General features: G+C 38.7%; 1 protein-coding gene across 1 annotated transcript in view; it reads right to left on the reverse strand.

The window, feature by feature from the left end:
* Positions 1-301: 301 nt before the first annotated feature.
* Positions 302-22,629, reverse strand: part of CDK19 (cyclin dependent kinase 19) — a 126,741-nt gene continuing 104,413 nt past the window's right edge. The window contains 7 exon segments of the mRNA XM_040553089.1: positions 302-4,432; positions 8,093-8,359; positions 12,253-12,331; positions 13,879-13,976; positions 16,885-16,957; positions 18,145-18,214; positions 18,472-18,615. Of these exon segments, the coding sequence (XP_040409023.1) occupies positions 4,301-4,432; positions 8,093-8,359; positions 12,253-12,331; positions 13,879-13,976; positions 16,885-16,957; positions 18,145-18,214; positions 18,472-18,615 (863 nt within the window). The 3' untranslated portion in view covers positions 302-4,300.

Raw genomic sequence — 22,629 nt, forward strand, 5'->3', positions numbered from 1 at the left:
CGTGGCACGCTGGAATACTTTTCAACAGAGGACAAAACCTAAAGAGAACCATTCCGTCCATTCAGTTTTCCATAAGGCTTCATTCTATTCTGATAGACACATAACCATGAATATCCTCGTGGGCATTTTAAAAGCTATAATTTCAACTCTGAGGTTTTGCAAGCTTTGTTTTGTGTGGTGTATGCTATCATAAACATCCTGAATATAATTACAACTGCAATTTTGTGGGCTGTATTTTTCCCTCTTTGTAGCCCAAAGCCAATGTTTACAAAAACTTTTCAGCACGCTTATGTGATTTCAACTTTTTATTATTATTACAAATGTATATTATTTTATTAAAAAAATTCACACTGAAGCAAAGTCAATTCCATTTCATTACAACCAAGAATATAAAATAAATGCAATGAACTCATAGTTTAGTTTTAACAGTCATTTTGAGAGTGACATCAGGACAACTTAAAAGCAGTAAACTCTTAACTCTAGAATGAGAAAAGTATTTCGCTTTGTGGTTTTGCTAACCCATCGGCATGGGCATCGCTGAATGTGGCCACCATCGATCTGAAGCGGCAACGTTTTGTGGCAGCATGAGGCGCATACACAATAATTCCTAATGAAAACTACAAAAATGAAAGATGCTTGCATGAAATTATTAGAAAAAAATATAACTGAGTAGAGACAGGCACACTTCCACAAATAGTAAACATGGGAAAATACAACTAGAACAATTTGAAAAGTATACTACCTTACATATATAAAAAGTTCTTTAAATTGCTGTTAAAAAGGACATGTTCTGTCCACATTTTGTGTAATACTTTTTAGTGTCTACACAAGACAAATTTTTAAAAAAATTAAATAGTATTAATTTACTACTAAATATTTAGGAGATAACAGTGCATTAAGGACTTCTTTTCATATAGTAATACGCATCGCTCCTGTCTGGCGACATTTTTTTTTAGAAGATTACGTATGGCCTTATGTACAATACATTTATTTAATCCTAAAACAATTCTTTGCTTAATGGTGTTAAAGTACCATTCCTGGAGATTACGAAGGGGAACTAAGCTTATTATGTTCATATAAAATATTATACATATGTGAACACTTCTAGCTTCCCGCCACCCCTCCCGCTAAGGATGCTCTTCCCTCCCCCTCCCCAGGTACAGTGTCACAGATACAGTGCAGGACTCGCAGCTTTCCTTTCACTTCTCCTTCACCGTGCAGTTCAGCAGCCTGCTCTGTCCCCCCTGCACACAAAAAGGAGCGACCACCTCTGCTGGTGTCCCTCGCCTCTCCACGTACCAGTGTGAAACACTGCCGTGGGGATAGAGCTTATGGGCAAAGGCAAAGCTGGGAGTACTAGCCAAACTGCACAGGCAGAAACTAGTATAAAAGTGACGTGGTCCTGGCTTCCCATGACACACACACAGTTCACTTTCTAAAACCTCAAGAAATTACCCCTGAAAAGCAAGGCTTCTTTCACAATGACTGCCATCACCCCAAAAATGCACAGCAAGCTCACAAGAAAAGGCAAATTATTTCCCTACCAGAAGACAGAAAAGCTAGAGGAGCGTGCACAGCTTACACTTTCCAGCAGACGCCTTTGCTTTTGCTCACTCTCCTTTCGGTCGTTACTTTGAAGGCAACAGGAGTCAGCTCAGCTCCGCATGTGTGCACAGAATCTAGAGGGGACTGGGCAGGGTCCATCTGTCTGGTCTAGCAGATGCAGAAATATCCGTTCAGCTTGGACACAGGGCATGGCAGTTGCTCTAGAAGCTGGAAGCTCACTCAACTGAAGGACCTTACAGTGCTGGGAGGTTTCGCACTACACACAGATTCATCTACACCATGATTTTGCCTTGTTGGCACCAGAGCCCAGCGTAACCACACAGTAACGTGTCTCCCCGCCACTACGCGAATGCTGATCGTCAGCCTCAGGTCACAGCAGGGAAAAGAAACGTCAGGAAGAGACAAAAGGATCTGGGGCAAACTGAAGGCTGAGAAGAACAGGAGGGGACAACAATTACTCTGCCATGGGTTAACTTCCAGAAATGTGAAATTCATTTCACAAATATATAAAAAAAATGATGCTTCATGGCATTGAGCAAACGTCCAGTAGCTCAAGGTACCTCACACTAACATCAGTAAGAGGTGGGACATTCGATTTACAGGAAGAATGTAACCCCAGATTCACTGCAATGAAATAAACAATTAACATCTGTCCTTCCAAACAGGTTACTGGGGTACATGTAGCATTTCAAGGACTACACGTTAGAGGTATCCTCTGGGAGACCATTTTTCCCCGGAAAACAAATGTGATTATTTTTCTTTCAAATTGCTTCATTTGCTTTTCACCACCTTCTTACCTATTTGATGACAAAAGCAGGTTTTGGTCACTCTTCTCGAGAAGCTGGGTGTGGTCGAAACCACATGATGGTAGATATGTCCAAACTAAGCCAACAGCTCACAAAAAAGCATGAGAACAACATTTTCGATAGGGAAAGGGGCACTAAAGGTGATCAGGAGATCAAACCCAGTAAAATTAAGTTCCAGTCTAGCTGTGATAAAAAGCATTCTCCTGACAGCAAACAGATCCAACAGCATTTTGCTGGGTCTGATCACAACTTCAGTGTGAACGTGTGCAGGTATATACAATATTTTCTTTTTTTTGTATGGGTACAGGACAGAGGAGAACACGGTATATATGATTGTAACATTGACTGTTTACATATAAACTCATCTCAACTGTACCTCTTCTCTGAACACCAATTTTAGAAGCTCACCGACGTTACATTGCTGGTAGCTTTCTAACCTCATTAATATTTTTTTCCAGGTTTTCTGCAACAAGAATCAGCCTTATTTCTGAAGGCTGAAGGAAAAACGAAGCTGTCCCAAATTATATGTTGTGTCTCTCCGAATAACTGTGGTTACAGAAGTTGGACAATGATCCTCTGATTATGCTTCTGAACTCTGCTTAGTTACTGGGGATTTTCTGCCAGCTACCCATCCACTTACAGTCCTTAGGCACAATCAAAACATGTTTGCTCTGGGGAAAAAGAAACATTTCAGTGCAATCAAGCGCATCTGGTGTAACTAATCTGGGTTAATCACAGCAATGTGAGGGACATAGAGTATGCATTACAAACATGAAAAAGGAAGAATTTTTAACATGCTTCTCAAACTGCACAATAATTTCTCTTAATTATTAATTCTAACATAAAATGATTAAATGTATTTGTTTTTATAAGTCTTAGTATTTCTGTCACACTCAGGAATGTGAAAGAGAAGCTAAGTTTACAGAACTCTCGCATACATTAATCAGCTGCTTAACAGAAAAACAAGCCACCAACCACATTCCTACTGAAATTGGAGGGCAGTAAATACATTTTCCTGACTATTTTGGTGTCCAGCCTGGGAAGACATTCCATTCTTCTGTTCCAACAAATCCTGAAAGCATCTCCTTTTTCTGTGACTGTCATGGTCTTATTTAAAACCGCTTAATTTAAAACTAGTCAGAGCATGATCACTGTGATTTCAAGAATTCAATGTGAATGAGTTAAGAAATATCAGCAATCTTCTGTTTGGTGTTCAGTCCAGTAGCAAGAAGCATATTTGTCGCTGCAGAGACTTGGGTTGTTTTTTTTCCTTTTTCCTTTTTCTTTTTTTTCTTTTTCTTTTTTAATTTTTATTTTTTTTAAGACCTCGCCTGAAAACTAGACTAATAAAAACAGAATAGTAAAATACTCTGGAACAGTAAAATTTTGCTGTTCTTGACATCCATGAGCAAAACAGTAATATCCTGTGAAAATAACATAGTGCTTTAAAAAGGTGCAATATACCTGTATAGCTAAACTGGTTTGCCTAGTATAAAACTAACTATATACAAGCTTGAAAGCCTGGGAGTTCAAGATTTTAAAACTTTAAAATCCCATCAAAGAGATTGAAAAGACAGATTTATGGCAATCACTACAGCATAAGGAAGGTGCACCAGGAATCCTTCAAAATTCCAAAGGTTAAAGAAGTTAAGTGCTGGGTTCAGATCAGAAGGGTTCATTAGAGTAACCACAATGGAGCACATGCAAGGGAGGGAGGAAGGAAAACTTCACGAGAATCTCCTTTATGGCAATAAAGGGGCAGGAAAAAAAAAAGTCTTCAGTAAGTAAAGTTTTCCTTTTGCAATTGTGAATTTTAATTCTGCATCATAGTTTGTGTTTTTGGTTCTTCTCATCGTTATGAACTTCATATTGCTGGAGTCTTCTGGCTTTTAGTCCATTCTTTTTTTGAGTGCAGTCTCTTAAACCTCTCAGTACCTGTGAGACTGGTGAGATTGATGATACTGAGAGCTCTGCTGAGATGATGTGGAATAGCCCATTGTACTCTGGGACTGAGAAGATCCCTGAATGTTGCTTTGGTAACTCAGGCGTGAGCTGGAGTGCTGGAGAAAAAGAGAATGGGAACAGGGGCATGAAAACCAGCCTGTTAGGACTATGCAGCACAGGAAACTTTCAGCCTCTCTGAAGCTAATTAAAATTTGACTGTTGGAGAAACTAACTAAACAGTGTTACTGTTTGAAGTCCCATAAAGTCTGATCTGTAATCAGGCTTAACACACCACAGAAAGTACACCACGTCACTGGCAGATATCTAAAAGTACAGCATGGACACACCTGTTTTTGAAGGAAAAATACACAATACAAAACAGAGAAAAATGCACAAGACAAAAGAGAAAGCAGCTGTTTCTTAAACTTATGTCTATCATTATTGTAAGCACTATTAATGCAACAACAAACAACTACTAGTACCAAAAGCACCCCTTTCAAGATAGGCAATACTAAAACAGTACAGAGAAATAACTTACTCTGTTCCTTACAAAAAGAAAATCATGACCTAAGAATTACTTAATTTATCTAAACAAGAAAATGTCCAGTAAGATAAAATATTGTAATTTTAGGTAAGCCTTTCAACCTGCTGCCTTATTTACTGGAAGCAAAAAGAGCTCCTTAGTGATGGGCACATGTATGTTCAAATTTGCATGTATGTGCTAAATGTTTTTTTCCCTCCACTCTTTGAGATGTTAGCTCAGTGGACCTCAATCTCAGCAAGCAAAATTCATGGATCATTTGTGACCTCTAGCCTGCTTATTTTGCATGTTTATTACCATATCCATTCCTCGTCAAGAATTAATAATGACCTGCAAAATCACGTAAAGCTGCAAAATCACTTGTATGAAAAGTACTGCTCAATGGATAGGAGACTCTCTAGCAAGGTAAATACCAACCCAATCCACAAGAAAGACGTATCTACAAAAAAGGTACTATTTAATCAGCAAACAATTTCTTTTCAACAAAGTTAACTGCAGGGTCAGGCATCCATTCAATAAAGATTGCTGTTCACTGTCTAGGGGATTGTTCTACCTGGCTATGTCCAAGAATCATCAGCAAGACTGGCAAACTATGATCATCATAGAAAGAGTGTTAAAAAACTACGTTCTGATTAAATATAAAAATTAGGAGTTACAGAAAACCTGTGGAGAAGTTAGAATTCTGAATGGAAATCCCACAGATAAAGCAAGTCCATAGTACAGCATTCTCCACAACTGCTCAGTGAAGGTAAGAGCCAAGTCAGTGGTCTCATCTACCCACCAGATCCCAACTAGGAGAGCTGTGAAAGCATTCTGCCAACTTCTCAGCTGGATGATGAAGAGTAAGAACCTAAAGTTCAGGCAATGTAAAAACTTCTGCCCTTTCTTTTCCTGTATGTAGTTTTATACTCCTTAATTTCACATAAACTGGAGAACATACTAAAACCTAAAAATAATTGCATTACTTTTTGTGTTCTGCCTAAATACAGGAATATGAAGGTTGCTTTCAAGGTGAAACAGAACATTGCTGACTGTCCAATCTTGCAGACCACTGTTTCTCAATATGGTATCAATATAACCAATAGATTGTACTGAGTAACTTCACTTGTTTGCAAGGGTCAGTCTGGGAAATAACAGCTCACCGCGCCGGCTTTGGGAGAGATGCCTCCCAGTGGCACACATGCTGTTAACCAGATTTGCTTGACCTGCGTGATTAGATTGTTTACGGTGTTTACAAAATGGCTGAAACATGAAATTTGCCTCAAAATTCTGAAAGTTTTTACAACTTTTAACAGGAAAGAAAAAGAATTGTGATAAATACTATGACTTTATAGGAACTAGTTCTGGATGAAAAGCATCAGCTGACTGTGATAAGCAAAAAACCTGAGGTCTCATAAGGAATGCTCAGTAAAATACAACAAAAATTCCTATTGTCATTTTTAAAAGGAACATATATTGTTGGTGGTGAACTACAAAAAAAATTCAAGTTAGATTTTAGATCACTGTCTAAATAAAAATCAAAGCAAAAGGATTCTTCTTCCTACTTCTGAGTATGATAAAATGGAGTAAAATTAATGTGGTAAGACTACAAGAACATATTAACTTGCCTGTGCTTATTTTTGTTCTGCAGAAGAGAATTCGCTTTTTTTTTTTTTTTTAACAAAGTCAGACTTGTACAAATTGCCGACATTCCTTTTTTGAACAGAAGACAGTCAGCTAGAATTTAAGGGCAGATAGCCAAATACGAGTGTAAAAAAGGATAATCAGACCATACAATTTAGCAAGTGACGTAAAGGGAACATACAGATCGTTATTTTGATGCCTGTGCTGTTAAAGTTTAGAAGGAAGGACCATAGGGGGTAAAAAAGAGTCTAACTATCTCAAAAAATGGAATTTAGACTGCTAAAAACTTGTAAGTGGGAAGCCTGCCAACATTTCAGAGAGCTCTGTAAGGATTCTATAATGGACATCATCAAACACAGCACACCAGTCCTCAAAATACAGACCAAAACAGGCCAGCCATAAATACTGTGTGGTCAGACAGCTGTAGTGATCTGTCCAGACCTCAAGGCTGTCTGGAAGTTTTCAAAACAAAAAATAAAACAACAAAAAAACCAACCTTGTTGTCTTTACCCTTAAGTTGCCCTCAATGCCTTCATGATCATTTGTAATTAAGAGTAAAACAGAAATGAGAGAAAAATGTCTGGCACTGAGAAATCAATTGTGTGTGGAGGAGGTCTGAATGGGTAAGTCAAAGCAATTCCAGAGCTGCTTTTTCTTTTTAAATTCATCTGCTTATTTAAGTTTAAAGTAGCCTGAACAGCATTCTCCAAGGTTGTGTCCTCTTGAAGCAGAGAGAATCCCTAACATCTGTCAAAATATACTTTTACTAGCTACCTTTCTATTATTCTACTTTCAACTTATTACTGTTCTAGTGAGCGTATATTCACAAGTATTGAAGAGCATGGTTAAATCAACACTTTGTACATTTAGTGCAAGTCACTTTTTCAGTGGAAAATATTTTAGTAAGCATAGACAAGTATGCAAGTCAAAAAAAACCTCAGTGATACTGCTTTTACTAAAGAATGTTACTGCACTGGAAAACATGAAATCCATTCAATGGTCACATTAGAAATAATGCTTGTTTATGCCCTGCTTCAGCATGAATCATACTGATGAACCAAAACATCATTCCTGTGCTAACATGCATTTTCTCTTTAACTTTAGAATTAGATTTAACAAAATATTAGAATAAACCACAGAATTATTCCATACGTTTGGTGATATGAGGTAGAATGAAGCAGAAATCAAATGGAAAAGCCTGGCTCTAATTTTGCTTTCACACAGGATTTAATTTTGCCAAGAGCCAAGTATTCTGAGCTTGATCTAATGCAGCATTTACATTCATGAAATAGTTCCACTGGTTTCAGTATGATTACTTTCAAAGAAACTTAAGCACGTGTTTAAGTGCTTTCCTGGAGTGGACTAGTCCTCAGCCCTTTACAGGGTGCAGCAAATATAACTCATATTCAATTGAAAATTACTCACCATAGCACAAAACCTTTTTACTGCCCTAATAGGCTTTAAGCCTGCATTTTTATCTAATGTATCAGAGCATGCCTGCTCAGGTTACAAGAAAAAAATCATTAAAACACAATTTGTTCTCGCAGCGGGGAAGGGAGAAAATGACATTTTGGCTCTACGTTATCGGAAGCGGCAAAAACTCGAGAGGTACCTGATAATCTGAAGGCATGACAGGCCCGCCTGAGTTAGCGCCTGAAGGCCCTATGCGTGGTTTCTTGTTTGGAGGCACCTGGTTGAGGCTGGAGTCCTGGCTGTGCTGGAGTCCTGCGCCTGCGCCCCCGGCGCCCGCGCCCGCGCCCCCGGCCGTCCCGTTGGTTTGGGTGCTGTTTTGCTGCTGCTGCTGCGGCGGCTGCGGCGCGGCCTGCGGCTGCTGCTGAGGTGCTGTTTGCTGCTGATGTTGGTTCTGCTGCTGCTGATTCTAGGGGGAAGAAGAGACACCACGCCGTTATTTCCTCCGTGACCGTGATGGGGTCACCGAGCCGGGCGGCGCCGTGCCGATGGGGCAGGCCCAGCTGCTTACCGGCAAAGCACAGCAAGGCTTTCACGCCTCAAATGGGGGTATTCCGCTTGTGGTTCACCTTTATTTTTTGTTGTGGTTTTGTTTTGTGAACAGAGCAAGCTTGACTAAAACTGGAATGAGAGTCTGGTGATTTCTGCAGCTAGCCAAGCACTCAGCCCTGAATAACAGAGAGGAGGGTGGAAGGAGCTATTTATAAAGCAGTAATCACCTAATGAGCTGAATCAAAAAAACCCAAAATTTCACTAGTGCTCAGTGGCAGATGTGGTGAACCACAGTAAATTATTCTAAGTGCTTCAACAGCCCCATTCACCCAGAATCAAAACCACTTTTCCAATTTTCACAGATGACACAATAATGCAATAATGCAAATAATCCGAAGGAGGCTGGCAGCGGTATTGCCAGAAAGGTAAGCAAACTGAGACTGGAGAAATTACATAATTTCTTCCAGGTTGCGAGGAAATTTTGTGGCAGAACCAGCGTAGTGTCATACCCCTTTTGCTCTCCAGTGTTTTTAAAAGCACCTTGGAAAAAGCGGTACACTGGGAATGCAGTCCAGCGTGGTGCCTAGGTAGGGGGTCATAAAATCTTATTGAAGTTGCAGAAAGTGAAAATCGACCAGAGAGAACCAGCTGACGACAAAAGAGGAGGCCACAGATGAAAGACGAATCTGGTAAGAACAAGCAAAAAATAGCAAAGGAGGAAAAGCCAGAGAGTTAAGATGATACAGTGGCCTAACAGGAAGAGAGACAAGAGAAAGGTGTCACAAAAGGGAGAAAAAAGTTAAGAAAGGAATCATAAGAGCAAATAACACCATACTCAGAAGGCTTCTGAGGGCTACAGACAGAAAAGAGCATTAGAAAACCAGCAGAGTGCATCTCTGCCCTCCACGATCAGACACTTAGAAGGAAACCCACCCATTTGCGTGCTTGCAAGCACTAGGGAGGGCTCCTCCACAGAGCAAGTAAGAGAAGAGCAAAGAAAAGCAATTTCGCTCCAAGTGTGAGATACGTAGCTTGCTCATCATGAAAAACCCTACAGTTTTCATGGCTTGAATTAAAAAGCCTTACAGTTAAGTAACATCCCCCAGACAGACAGACACACACTATACTGCCTGGTAGTATGGAACATTTCAGGACAGTCTTTTCCACAGAATATCTGCTTACGAAATTTTCAAGGCTTTGGTTTGGCAGCCTTTTATCAAAACCTCACATTATCACTTTCTCGGAAATCACGACAATCAATTGCCACTAGCACAAAATTGATGCTCTCCATCACGAGAAGGCATTTCGTTACCTCAGACAAATGACATAAACATCTGTAACTGCGACATTCACCACCACAGTTTCCCAAGGTACATTCAAATCAAATTTGCAATGATATATTTATTTAAGATTACAAAGAAGCCTTGCATCTCCAAGGACTTAGAGATGTCTTGTATTTCCATTCCACATTTAGCAGGAACAGTAATATATCCTACCATGAGTAGTCCTCAAATCCCATCCCAGTTGGATTCTGCTTCCAGGGAGATTTAAACTCTTAAAAGTTTACGTCACGCTAGCTTGTCATAAACTTTGTTAAGAAGCAATTTATCTTTTAAATCATGGTTTGGGCTTCACTTATACAAACAAGCACCAATAACTAAGGCAGTGTTTGTGCTAGATTCTGAGATTCGTGTTTTCATAGGGATGTTGGGATGCGAGTGAGATGGTTGCTACTGTGAGAGCTGAAAAACTGCAGTTTTGTTAACTGTAAAAAAAAATACAGCAGGAACTCTCATAATTAAGCACCACGGTTCGTCATGGGTCTAATATTTGACACTTCGGACATTAGCACAAAGTTTACCTTAATAGCTTGCTCTTCCGTGCAGCTACCACTTCTACTGCCTTGGTAGAGACTGAGATCTACTCTATTGCATTCTGGCTGTTGCCTAACTGCACCACTTTAACACACGGACCCAGCTCACAACAGCAAAAATATCCACAGGTCGGTTTATTTCATGGTGGTTCTTAAATAAACACTATACAAGGTCTAAAGTTAGCAACATATGACCATGTGCCATCTCTCGGACGCATGTTACCAAAATTAAATTCCGATCCTAACAGAATTTTAATGAGGGAAGAATCCTTTCATTTTGTTTTACAAACACTCAGCTTAGCTTTGCTGACTAACAATTAGCCACGGTGAAGAAAGGATGCTTATGTTAAAGATTATTCAATTAAGATGTGAGTTCCAAATAAACAAACAGAGAGAACTCCTCTATATTTCCTAAGGCTATACAAGGGCTTTTGTTTTAAAAAAAGATCAGAAACTAACTGTATCATAAATAAATAAATCAGTCCTTTCACTTGCAACATCATCAGAAAGAAACAAAGCATGGAACAGATCCAGTTTTCAGGATATTCTTTACCTTCGCATTTTCTACACTGTGAGAACAGATTCAATGAGTAATGCCTAACTTAAATTACCTACACAGTCTGAAAAACTTTTATTTGGAGTGTGCATAAATACGTGACTGTCCCCAGCGATCTCAAAGATTGTTTATATAATGGCTGTTTTAAATATAAACATTCCATTGTTTTTTCTTCCCAATACTCCCATGGAAAAGACAGATATTTACTTTTAAATACACTGCCTAAACAAAAGCCAGAGTAATTTTAATTCATAAGGCTTGTTCTTATTTTTAAAGTTGTGCGAGTTAGAGCAACACCAGTAACTAAATTACAATCAAATCAGTATCATGACTTTGATTGTATTTTTGCTTAGGTCTTTCAGTTTCCTCTTTTTGAATAACTATCTGGACAAAAAAATCCAGGACATTACCACTTGTTCTCAGTACAGAAGAATCCACAATTTCTGTTCTGAAAACAAAATCTGCTCTCTGAAATGCATCACAATAGGCACACTTTTAAACTTAGCTAGTTTCTCATGCTACAAAGAAAATCTGAAAAGAGAAGCACGTAGTCAAAAAGTTTCTCAAAACCTTAACAGTCCTCTAGCAGCCCTCAGATAATTACAGTTTATGGTTGTTTTCTTCACATTTTGCTAGCTATACCTTACAATTGGTATTGTATCCTCTTAAGAAAAAATACCAAGCTGGTTCATCACACACTATAGCAGTATTGTTCAGCCTTCACATCATGATGGGACAACCACTGCTGTCACGTAGCATGGCTGAACTCAGATAAGTTGCAAACACACCAAAACTTACTACGCACACAAACAAGCTCTTGCTCGTGTCTAAGGGACTATGGGAAAGAGGGTATTCAGAGTGGATTGTCACTACAGAACAGTTCATGCTCCTTAAAACTCTTTTGTCTGAGGGCCCTTAAAACACGATCAGGAAACGGCGTGCAGATGGATGAAATGTTCTGATGTACTGCCAGAAGCAGGCTGCCACTATTTATTTGAGACCCTGACAACCATCTCCTTTCAAATGGCTGGATGCATGCCATTCATACAATGGAAATGCCATTCTTTTCCTGCGATCGCAGTGTATTTTCATTGTGCAGGACGAGGTAGGCAAGGTCCTCCTGGAATGATGGCAGCTGAAAGCAGGCAACTGCTGACAGAACTCAGCCAGCTCATTCCCTGCAGGTCAGGGCAAATGGCTGAGGATACCACCCAAGACACCCCGAAGTCATCTGATACTTTTAATCTCACTGGAAAGTGGTTTTAAGACAGACTTGCCTGGAAAACACATTTTTGCTTAACTGTTCACATTTATTTGTTTTCATTTGGTAGCGCCATAACTCTTCCTTACTGCACACTTGAAAAAAAAAAGTTTATTATACCTTATCCCCTTTCTCTTCAGGTTCATCTTCATTAAGGAATTCTCGTTTAGGATACGGAATCTGACAGCCAGCAAATACACTGGAACACAGTAAACACACAATAAATACATATGACAAAATACATATGACGTACGTTTACTTAATGCTATATTAAAAATACAGATATAACACAATTTAATTTCTTTTATTTCATGATTCCTGTTTCCACAAGCGAGTGGCACTGAACACCCAAGCAGCAGATACCAGCAGCTAGATGCTGATCATAATGTCTTATCTCTTTGCTGTTGGATGAGACCATCATTTAGAAATCATGGCATGGTTGAACATGCCCAAATGCCACAGCAACCACTTGTTGATTCCGATGGCAAAATACAGTGTCACAGCAGCCAGATGTTCCACAACACCTGGTTGGAGCATGCACGGCTCACTGAATAAAGAGCCTGATCCAACGAGAGTTATTGCCTTGTAAGCCCCTACTTGACTCACAACAATTTTAAATATATTTGCCAATCACAACTACTGAGTTATGTTCAATTAGCTTCTCAGGTCTTGCGCAGAGGGAAAAGACAGCTTTTAAATTCACCTGGCTAATAGGATTTGGAACATTCCTTTATGTTTATGGCAGATACTTTATCATAATGTTATCCTGTAATCCCTGCAGAGCTATAGGCCTGTGTACAACTGCATAATGTAAATGCTACGTAGAAAATTACTGGTGGATGCTGACCAGTATCAGTTTCTTATACTTCTGTGCCAGCATTCAGAATTGCTGAAGGCATTTAGAATACGATACAATCAACGTGGCATTTTTTTTGAAGTGTCTCAACAGTGCCTAATCCAGGTGCTAAGTAGTGTTTTGACTTATCTAATCAGAGGAAAAAAAATGAAGGAAAAAAAACTAGTTTCAGCTCAACTTCATTTGTGCTCCAGCGACTGTTCCCTCCTTTCAGTGTTTGTTCCCTGCTTGCTGAGGAAGCAGTGAAAGCAAAGGTGGAAGTCTCTGTGCATCCAGCTCCTACAGATCATAATCCTTCTGAAAACTGGGAAGAGAAACTAGAAGGGGAAAGTCTGCCAGTAGCAACTGCATCTATCATTTGAACGTGTCATGACAGTAAAATATACAGATATACAAAATCTGTACTCTCAAGACCCTTGAACAAGGAACCTGTGGGACTTGTGGTAGTCACTGATCCCTTTTCTCTCCTCATACTGTTATGACCCGACACAAAAGGGCATGGGAACAGGCTGTAGATCGGAGAACAGTCCTAGTCCTAGGGAGAGAGGCAATGAAACGAAGTAACACAGAGCAGGGCTCTGTGAGGTAGAACAGAACAGGGCACAGATGAATTCTCTAAATACTGTCATAATACTGTCACTGGCTTTGATAACACATTCAGAATTACAACACCAGTGCAACAGAGAGTTGTTGCCCATGACCACTCAGTTCTGGCACCAGTAGATAAAGACATTGCAGCTCTACACTGTTTCTACTGAGCATGCCTGAGCTACTACATCTTGTGGACACAGGTGGGCACCTGTGAATTTTTCAGCTGTCATCTCATAACAGGGACTGGCATTTAGCAGAAAGTAGACCTTCCTGAAAAGCACAGAAGAGGGAATACATACTCTGATGTAGGCAGAGGATCCTCTTGGAAGTAAGGGTCCTGCAAAGCCTGCTCTGAGGTAATTCTCTTTGTAGGGTCCATAGTAAGAAGTTTCTGAAGCTGTAAACAACATTAGAAATAGCAAAAAGCTTATCAAACTATCACTTTTCAAACATACAATTTATACAAATGTTAAATTATCTGCGGCTTTTCCAGACAAGCCTAAATTAACATTTCTTGTTAAGTACCCAAGAACTAGAATGCATATTCCCAAGAGCCACAAAATGCTATGGCTGTGAATGGCTCTCACGTAAGAAACGGCTAAGTGTAGCAGGCGGTATTAATTGCTAAGGCCAAACCACTGTCCTAAAGTAACATTAAATTCAGCTATTACAGGTTCATAAAGCATAATTTCTAAATAACTGTGCTGTGACACACACATAACTTTTATACTGTTCTACAGCACTGACACAACAGGAAAAGCGTGTCAGAAGACTGACTGAATATGACCAGACTCTCCATATCACTTTCAGCCATAAACAATAAATCTTCATCTCTCTAACCAGCAAAATTTCAGAGTCAGAGCACACAGGTCCCAGTCCTACTCTAATTGGTTTTGAGATGAGAAAGAGGAGGAACATACCCTTTCTAGTAACCTTTTTTCCTTACTAGGAGGAAGGCAGTAACAAATTTATTAGCTAGAATGCTGCTGAATGCAGCAGGCTATAAAAGAGGATTATAATATATTAGTAGTATTAAACAGGAATTATAGGGATAACATACCCTTTCTAGTCATTTATCACATTCTGATAAACTCACTGTGGGAAATTTGGGTGCTCAGATTATATTGCATGGTGTCATGCTCTCACGTAAGTCTCTCTTAATACAAGTTAACAGTGAAAATAAAATTCCTTCTGTAAACGGCATTGTAGCTCAAACTATCTTCGATGCCTCCAACAAAAATACTCTGGAAATCCAGCAAAAGAAAATGACATATTTCACCCTCACCAAAGGCTGCCTCCAAATATGTTTTGTATTCTTTTTCATTTAAGGATAGTGTTATTGTACCATAAAAGAAAATCTAAAGATATCCAGAACCTTTTAGAGATCTGCTCACAATCTTAATCATTCCCCTCTAACCCAGAGGATATAATGAGTTTGTCCATTCCAGGTGATGCTACACACAACATCACTCTAAGGGAGACATCCTGCCTATCAATGATACCACTCTGAAACAGCTTTCTTCGTCTGGTTTTCTGTAGCTTCTGTTACTTCTAAGAAAATGAATTTTAAAAAAAGTCTGGATGCAATTTGTTTTCAGGTTAGCAACTGCTAATACGATATAGAGAGCCCGTGAGACTGGACTTCATCAGTCTCGTACTTCTCAGCAGCTCTCAAGCTCACTGATTGTCAGACTCTGGCTGGCCTGACATGATAGCTATAAATACAATGCTGGTAACTTTTCCAGAGCAGCAAGAACAGATGCATCTCCCTGGACAGAAAACATTCTCCCTTTCACGTGGACATGAACATTCAGTGTCAGTCAGCAGAGTGGCACAGTATCTGCCTCTTTGTCACGGGTCATTTGCTATCCTGAACTGGTCTACTTGGTACCATATTCAACAATTCTGTACGTGCCACACATTCTGTAAATATTAGTGCAAAGTCTTGCCCAACGAAGCAGAAGTCTTATAGGTCATCTTGCAAGGTGCAGGTTACCTCAAGAAATAACATTACTATCTTTGACGTGAACAAAGAGTTTCAGGGAGTCTGCTTCAGAATTAGATGCATTTCTAATCTCTCAATTTGGAAGACTAATCCGCACCTTACCTTCAAACTCTGCTGGTTTGACAATCTTTCACAAGATAAGGCAGTTACTGAGGCCCTTTGCTATAGAATGGTTAAGGCAATTTAGGTACGTGGACCTCCTCAGTGCAGAAATGAGTTATCAGGAAAGTTGTCCGTGCTCTTGGGCACTCATGCAGAGCCCTGGGAGGCTCACTTATTTGAGACCAGCCTCCACTTCTGTGGTCAATGACTAAACCATACCTATTCATCCCTGATTATTAATAGTGAGAAAAAATTGATTGAAGAGAACCTACCTTGCTAAACAAACTAAGTCTTCTTCATGATGTTCCTGAGACCTTAGGAAATCTCAGTTCTCATGCTCACGATTATACAGCAGAACACATAGGTAGACACCTACCTGTTTAATCACCCTGTAATAACCCTTCCTCATTAATTCTCCATCATGAAAAGCTTATTTGCTTTTTTAATATATTTTTGACACCCTTTGGTAAGTTTTTATTCTTTAGAGATTTAGTTAATATATGCCCCTGGAAAAGCAGCCTACCCACCCCAGATGATTCAACTTGGCATTCACAGCCTTGATGAATTAGCCATAAAATCTGTCAGCAGCCCATTTCCTTCTTTGCCCTTCCACAAAAGCAGGCTTTCACCTTTAGTAGGAAAGCAGGGAAATTCAGGGGCTTATTAATGATGTCTCTTATAACTGTAGTCTCTTCAGTTAGACTTCTCCTCCAGATCATTCTAATTCTAGCCCAGAAAGCTGAGTTTGAGAAATTTTAATTATTTTTTCTTGAAGTCTCACACTTCTTATGTGAATGCCTCCCTTCACAAAAAAAAAAAAAAAATTCTTTAAGATGTTCCCGAACAGGCATTTTTATTTTCCTTTCCTCTTCCCTTTATTTCACAGAAGTCTTGAACTCTTGGGAGCTCTTTAGCTCTCTGAAACCATGTGGGACCACGGGTTTGGTGAGGCGGGGTATACAAGTGCCTTGCAGATCATAATTACATGAAAGCTTCAGATCTGGAGTACAAGCAGTTTAAACACACCCTCAGCATGAATGTGAATGAAGAAAACATATCTTAAAACTAGCCAGTTGGTGATAAATAGCTTTGTTTTTTATCAGTGTTCAGTAGAATGAGGTAATAGAACAGACACAGACATTAACATTAGAAATGCATTTCACTCCTGTCATCACAGTGATTTTCAATTAGTACCTACCAAAAGAAAAACTTTGCTGTCAGGCTTGACTTTGTGTTTCTCCATGTATTTTATGAGGCTACTATTGGCATATCTGAAAAATATTGTTAAACGTAGACATTTCTGAAATAATATAGCATTAAGAATATGGGAGTATACCAAGTGACCACAAAACCACCAGCCTTTAATACATGAACTGTAGAAAGAACTACTATCAGAAAATACGTCAGATACTTATCAAACAGTTGACACTACGTATGCTTTTCACTAATAGCATTATTATCAACTGTGTGCAGATTATTTCCATAGAACATGCAACTTTTTATAGCGTATGGATAAGCTGTTGACATTGGCATATGACAGTGAAACTCAACTTGAAGTTCACACTTGTTTTCCAAAGCAACTCCACCACAGAACATGTACAGCAGTTTCTAACAGTTAAGCTATTGTTTCCAGTTGAGATTTGGCAGAGAAGTTAACCTGTCTCCTCAACCTGCAGCAAACCACACAGTCCTTATAGTTCCCAAGCTCGAAAACGCCCCAACTATGTATGACCTGTGCCTGGCCCTGAATCTGCAAATCCAGAGGTTAAGTACAGCCATTTTCAAAAGAAAGAAGCCTTGTGCACAGATAGCTTCACATCTTGTCTAAAGCCAGCTTAATGAATCCATGGCAGAGCTGGAAACAGAACCCAAAACTCCCAAATCCCTGCCCCTTGCATTACAGCAGAAGTCTATGTTGCTCCTTACACCCTCTGATCTATCACCACCACTACTGACTAATTTAGCCAAAGCCCCTGGCAACACTAAAAGAAGGAAATTCTCAGATCCCAGATAGGCTTTACATCACAACCTACTGAACGCATGACCTTCATACAGAAACTTCTGCCACTACTTTACTGTCTCCAGATCTACGCTGGACAAAAGGACCAAGAGGTGCTTCCCTCTTCCTTCTCACACAAAATGAATGAAGTTACCTCGAACATCTAATACAACTTATTAAGGTTAAATCAACTTTGTTTGTGCCTGCCGTAAATCAAATTGCACTTAAAATGATCCCTTATAGAGAAATAAGGAGGCAACTCAGCTGATGCTTTCAACAAGTTCCTGAGGGAGAGAACACCATTCAAGCAAAACACCTAATTCGTAACAGGAACATCTGTCACAGCTTTGGAACCCAAACACTCCAAAATCCCACCCCCCTGAAAAATTTTCAAGACAATAGGGGCCAATTTCTGCCTATCTCCTACATTCACTGAAATGTTGTTTTATCATCACTTACGTTGTTCTCCTAAAATCTTTCTGAAGAGTTGGATATTCTGGCATCTTTCTTATGTCTTCCCAATCTTTATCTTTGGTGGGGGGAAAAAAAGAGGAGAAGCATTTACAGTTCTGGAAGTGAATGTTAAGTAACACACAAGAAGAAATAACTACAGAGGATGTTTGACTTTAAGTTTGTTGGCCAGTGCTGTTGTTCCATAACCGTCAGCATTTCCAGATCTATCAAACTGACAGTTTCTTCACACCTATGCAAACAACTAGTCATTTCCTTTAGGAAAAAAATCAACCTAGTAGCATTATGCCTGAACCTTTAATGAAAATAAATTACCTGCAGGGAACCCCATTACGCTGAAAATGCGATCTAGCTGATCGTGATGAAAGGGATTACTTGTTTTGATGTCCTCCTGACGACAGTGAAATATAGGTTCCGATGTCAATAGTTCAGCAAATATGCAGCCAATTGCCCAAATATCTAAGGAAGAAGGAAGATCATTCACGTGAATTTACTACACGTCATCACTCTGATATTCATTTCTGTACAGTTTCTCAAAAATATGTCTAATCACAGTAAGATAAAATGCCTCACTGTATGATTTCATATAGTATTTTAAAAATACATTAGTATAATAAATTTAAAAGGATAAAATCTGGGGAGACAGGTGCTTTTTTTCCCCAAGCAAAATTAGACAGTCTCCAAATGCTGTTTCAAGTTGTATGCTGGCAGTCTAGCACCTAATGTATTCACAGTTAAGGCAGAAACCTATGCAGTATTTGTTGACAACATACCTTAAATGGCATTAAACTGACCATCCAAACCACAACATTAATCCCCCATAAATATACAACGAACTAAAAATTGTATCACTTTCCAGAACAATTCTAAACCAATAATTGATAACTAAATACATGCTAATAAGGAAAAGAGCCAATGATTCACATGCATAGACAAATAGTGTAAGCTACTTTAAATGGAGAAAAAAAGAGCCTAATTTTAATTAAGAGTAGAAGAGTGATTAATAAATTAGAAAGAAAAAATCATACTTGACAACTTACTCCCACTGGAACAACACTGGAACCGTTTCATCTGTATCTCATGCACATACACAGAACAGCATAATTTACTATGCTTTTATGAAGGTTTCAACCACTTTTTCATAAATTTCTCATTAATTTGCTTTTCAAAATTAAGTATATTGTGGACAAGAACAATAGCTTCATTCACAGGAGAAAAAATCTCTAGGTTTTATATAATCACTGCAGTTATTACTATCACCACCATCTTAGTGTTCTGCATGACCCAAGTGCTTTACTATGCATTTTAAAACAAAAGTGTGTATTTGTCAGTGAGAAAAAGGTTACTAGCAGGAAAAAAAAAAGGAAAGAAGAAAAGGATTTGCTACATTGACAAATGCAATGTGTCTGGGGTATAACTCTGGAAAAAGACGTTGAGATAGATGAGTAATGAACATTGCTGAATAAAAGACTGGAACCTTGCTTAATAGTTGAGGTTAAAATAGATGACACTGGGAAACCTTTTGGATTTTATTAAATTATAGGATAAATACAGAAAGCAATTTATTCCTATTTTTAAAATCTAATAGATAAAAAAATTACCTAACCGGAGTTTGGTTTATTAGGTTCAGACCAAAGAGAGCACCAAGAAAAGTCTCTTGGTTTTGTTACTTGCTTGCCATTAACCTGAGACCCAAAATCCCACCTTCTGTCAATGGTGCTGTTTAGATTATGCCACCTAAGAGAAATGCGGTCTTCTGAAGAAAAGAAAGCACAGCTCTGTTCATGAAATCATAAGAGATGAATGAAGAAAGAGTCATTACACACTCTGTGCAAAAACATGTCTGTTCCCTTTCCATTAGATTACAGGTATGGAGTTTGGGCTTTTAGGGCTGTCCCAATTTCTAAGCCTTTCCACCTACTTCTTTTACTGTCAAGGGTGGTAATGAAATATTCAGACTTTACAGTTTCAACAGGATATAACTTGCTCCATGCATTACATCACTTTCTAAGGCTTTTATCTTCCTTTGATTCTCTCATTAGCCTTATCTGCATGAAAACAAGATCTCCAGCTCTTGAGATTTTATCTGCTGAAGCAGGTAATATGGCATATTAATCACAACTCCTACTTGGGCAGTCGGTATAAGTTATCTACTCCAGTATGGAAATTATTTATTATTTAAAGAATAACATGTTAATTTAATAACATCTATTGACTCATTTTCACACTAGATAGCAAGCCCTTTTGGAGATGGCTTATCTAGAGGCCCAAGAGGTTGTAACCCCGTTGGTTACCCTGACTTTCTGCAGTGCTTACTGCCATAGTTAGGGAAAATCTGGGCCTCTGCTCATTCTTCTATTTGCAACTGCTGCGTCCAGACTGATCTTTTCCATTTGAAGAATTGAAAACAACAACAACAAAAACACCTAGTATTCTGTTGACAGCAAAGTTGAACTAGGAAATGTCCCTGACCTGACACAGCAAATTCTGTCCGTTTATGAGATGAACCGTGCAAGAGAATTATCACTGTGGCAATGAATTCCCACTCCTGACTCTGTGATTAATACAGAGAGCACATTTTAAACCCTTTGAGAGTTTAAAAAAAAAAAAAAAAAAAAAACAGACATTGTAGTAACTGAAAGTTACATCTGAATAAACACTGACAGCTCCCAAGTTGGTGTTTTATTTACTATAGGATGGCATTACTAGACAAGTCAAGCATGAAAACACTCCAACCAGTCATCTAGTAGATCATGGTGCTGGGGCTCAACCCTCTAGGTTTCTTGCTAGATACTCTGCAGCTTCAAAGTACTTAGTATAGAAAACCTGAAGCTTTCATTTCCGTAAGTGAAGATTAAACAGCTGGAAAAGGTCTTATAGCCTTGTAGCACAGGCAGGTCAGGCTCTTCTCTTTGTCAGTCTAACTTCTTTGTAACCTGATCTTGAACACATCCTTGGCACATATTGAAACCATTCTCACAGTTAATGATTTTCTGCCAAATTTGTCTAGTCTCCCCTCTTTTTTTTATTTTTATTAATAGCATTCATAATTTACAGTGACCATTTACCACATGTGGCATTCTTCTAGCAGGAACACCTTGTTAAATTCTGGAAATACGAGCATCCCTAATTGGTATTTATCTCCCACATTGTTCATGTTAGTCAACCAAATACAAACTTCAGATCTGACTATGGAAATATGTGGCAATAATTAGAAATTTCCCTACCAGGTGCCATTTCAAATGGTTTTGGTCTGTGATCCCCAACAAAGATTAATGATTATTACATGATATTAGAATCAATGTATTCCACATAAGAAGTACTGCCCCTCAGAAGTAGGCCTTTAGTGATTATGTGTTTTAAGCTTTGCTTCTGTAATTTTCAGCCACAGTGCATTATTACTCTAGTGTGCGTCTAACACAACAGGAATTTCTTAAAATGCTGTATTACAATGAACTTGTTATGAAATTTCTTTTTAAAAAAGACAAAATTTTCTAAGAATTGCTTTTCCTCAATCCCATTAAATTAATAATCAAGAGGTTAAGTTGTTTCATTGCTCCTGAGCCAAAGTTGAACTACATACTGTATCCACTTTAACTTGTTTTGTCCCAGAACCACTGAAAACTGCGCCACAGAGGACCTAAAAGGTTGCATTGGATACTAAATGTTTTCCAATCTGATGTCTCAGAAGGATCCTAATGAATTTACCAGAGTGATACAACCATTCCTGTAAGGTGGGTTCCATTTTCTACAGTTCCCTCCACTGTCATTAGGTTTCAGAAATGATCTGTGGTAAAAGGTTTCCTCCTTGGTGAAACAGCTCAATGGAATAAGCATTCAGGAGGTTGGCTGTACAGAAAATATCCGTAAGCAAGGCTCTCGTGGAAAGCAACAAACTTCTGAAGGTCCAGAGACTTGATTGGTTATATGTTACATAGAATATTTGTATGTCTGTCCATGTCCCAGTTTTAAAACCTGTGACTGTGACAGCTTTATAGGTCAGCAACTAAATCTGAGAAAATCCTACATGACCCACTCTACTTCAGTGCTGTGGCCAAGGAGCAAGTACAAAAGGATGCCAATAAAGCTCATGTAATGATAGGGCTGATTAAACACACAAATGCTCATGTATTCTTTTCTTTCTATGGCAGAATAATCTCATTGCTGTATTTGTTTCGGTATTTTGCAAACATTCTTTAAGAATATTAAGACAATTTAAGACAGTAAGACAATTCATTGAACAATAGCCTTGATTCTCAAAATGAAACATCTTTTCCCATGCATATTAACTACACTGTTTCATTTGAAGACAGGACTCATTCTTTAATAAAACCGTTGAAGAAAATAAGTTAGGAAATGGAAAAAAAATCATCAATTCAGCTGCAACCAATAGGGAACTCAACAATGGCGAGGTTTCGTTTAATAGCATCAGTAGTTCAACCAACCTGGATTTTTTTCTTCTGGTTTGAATAC

Source organism: Cygnus olor, chromosome 3 (assembly GCF_009769625.2).
Source record: "Cygnus olor isolate bCygOlo1 chromosome 3, bCygOlo1.pri.v2, whole genome shotgun sequence".
In the NCBI taxonomy this organism is placed as follows: Eukaryota; Metazoa; Chordata; class Aves; order Anseriformes; family Anatidae; genus Cygnus; species Cygnus olor.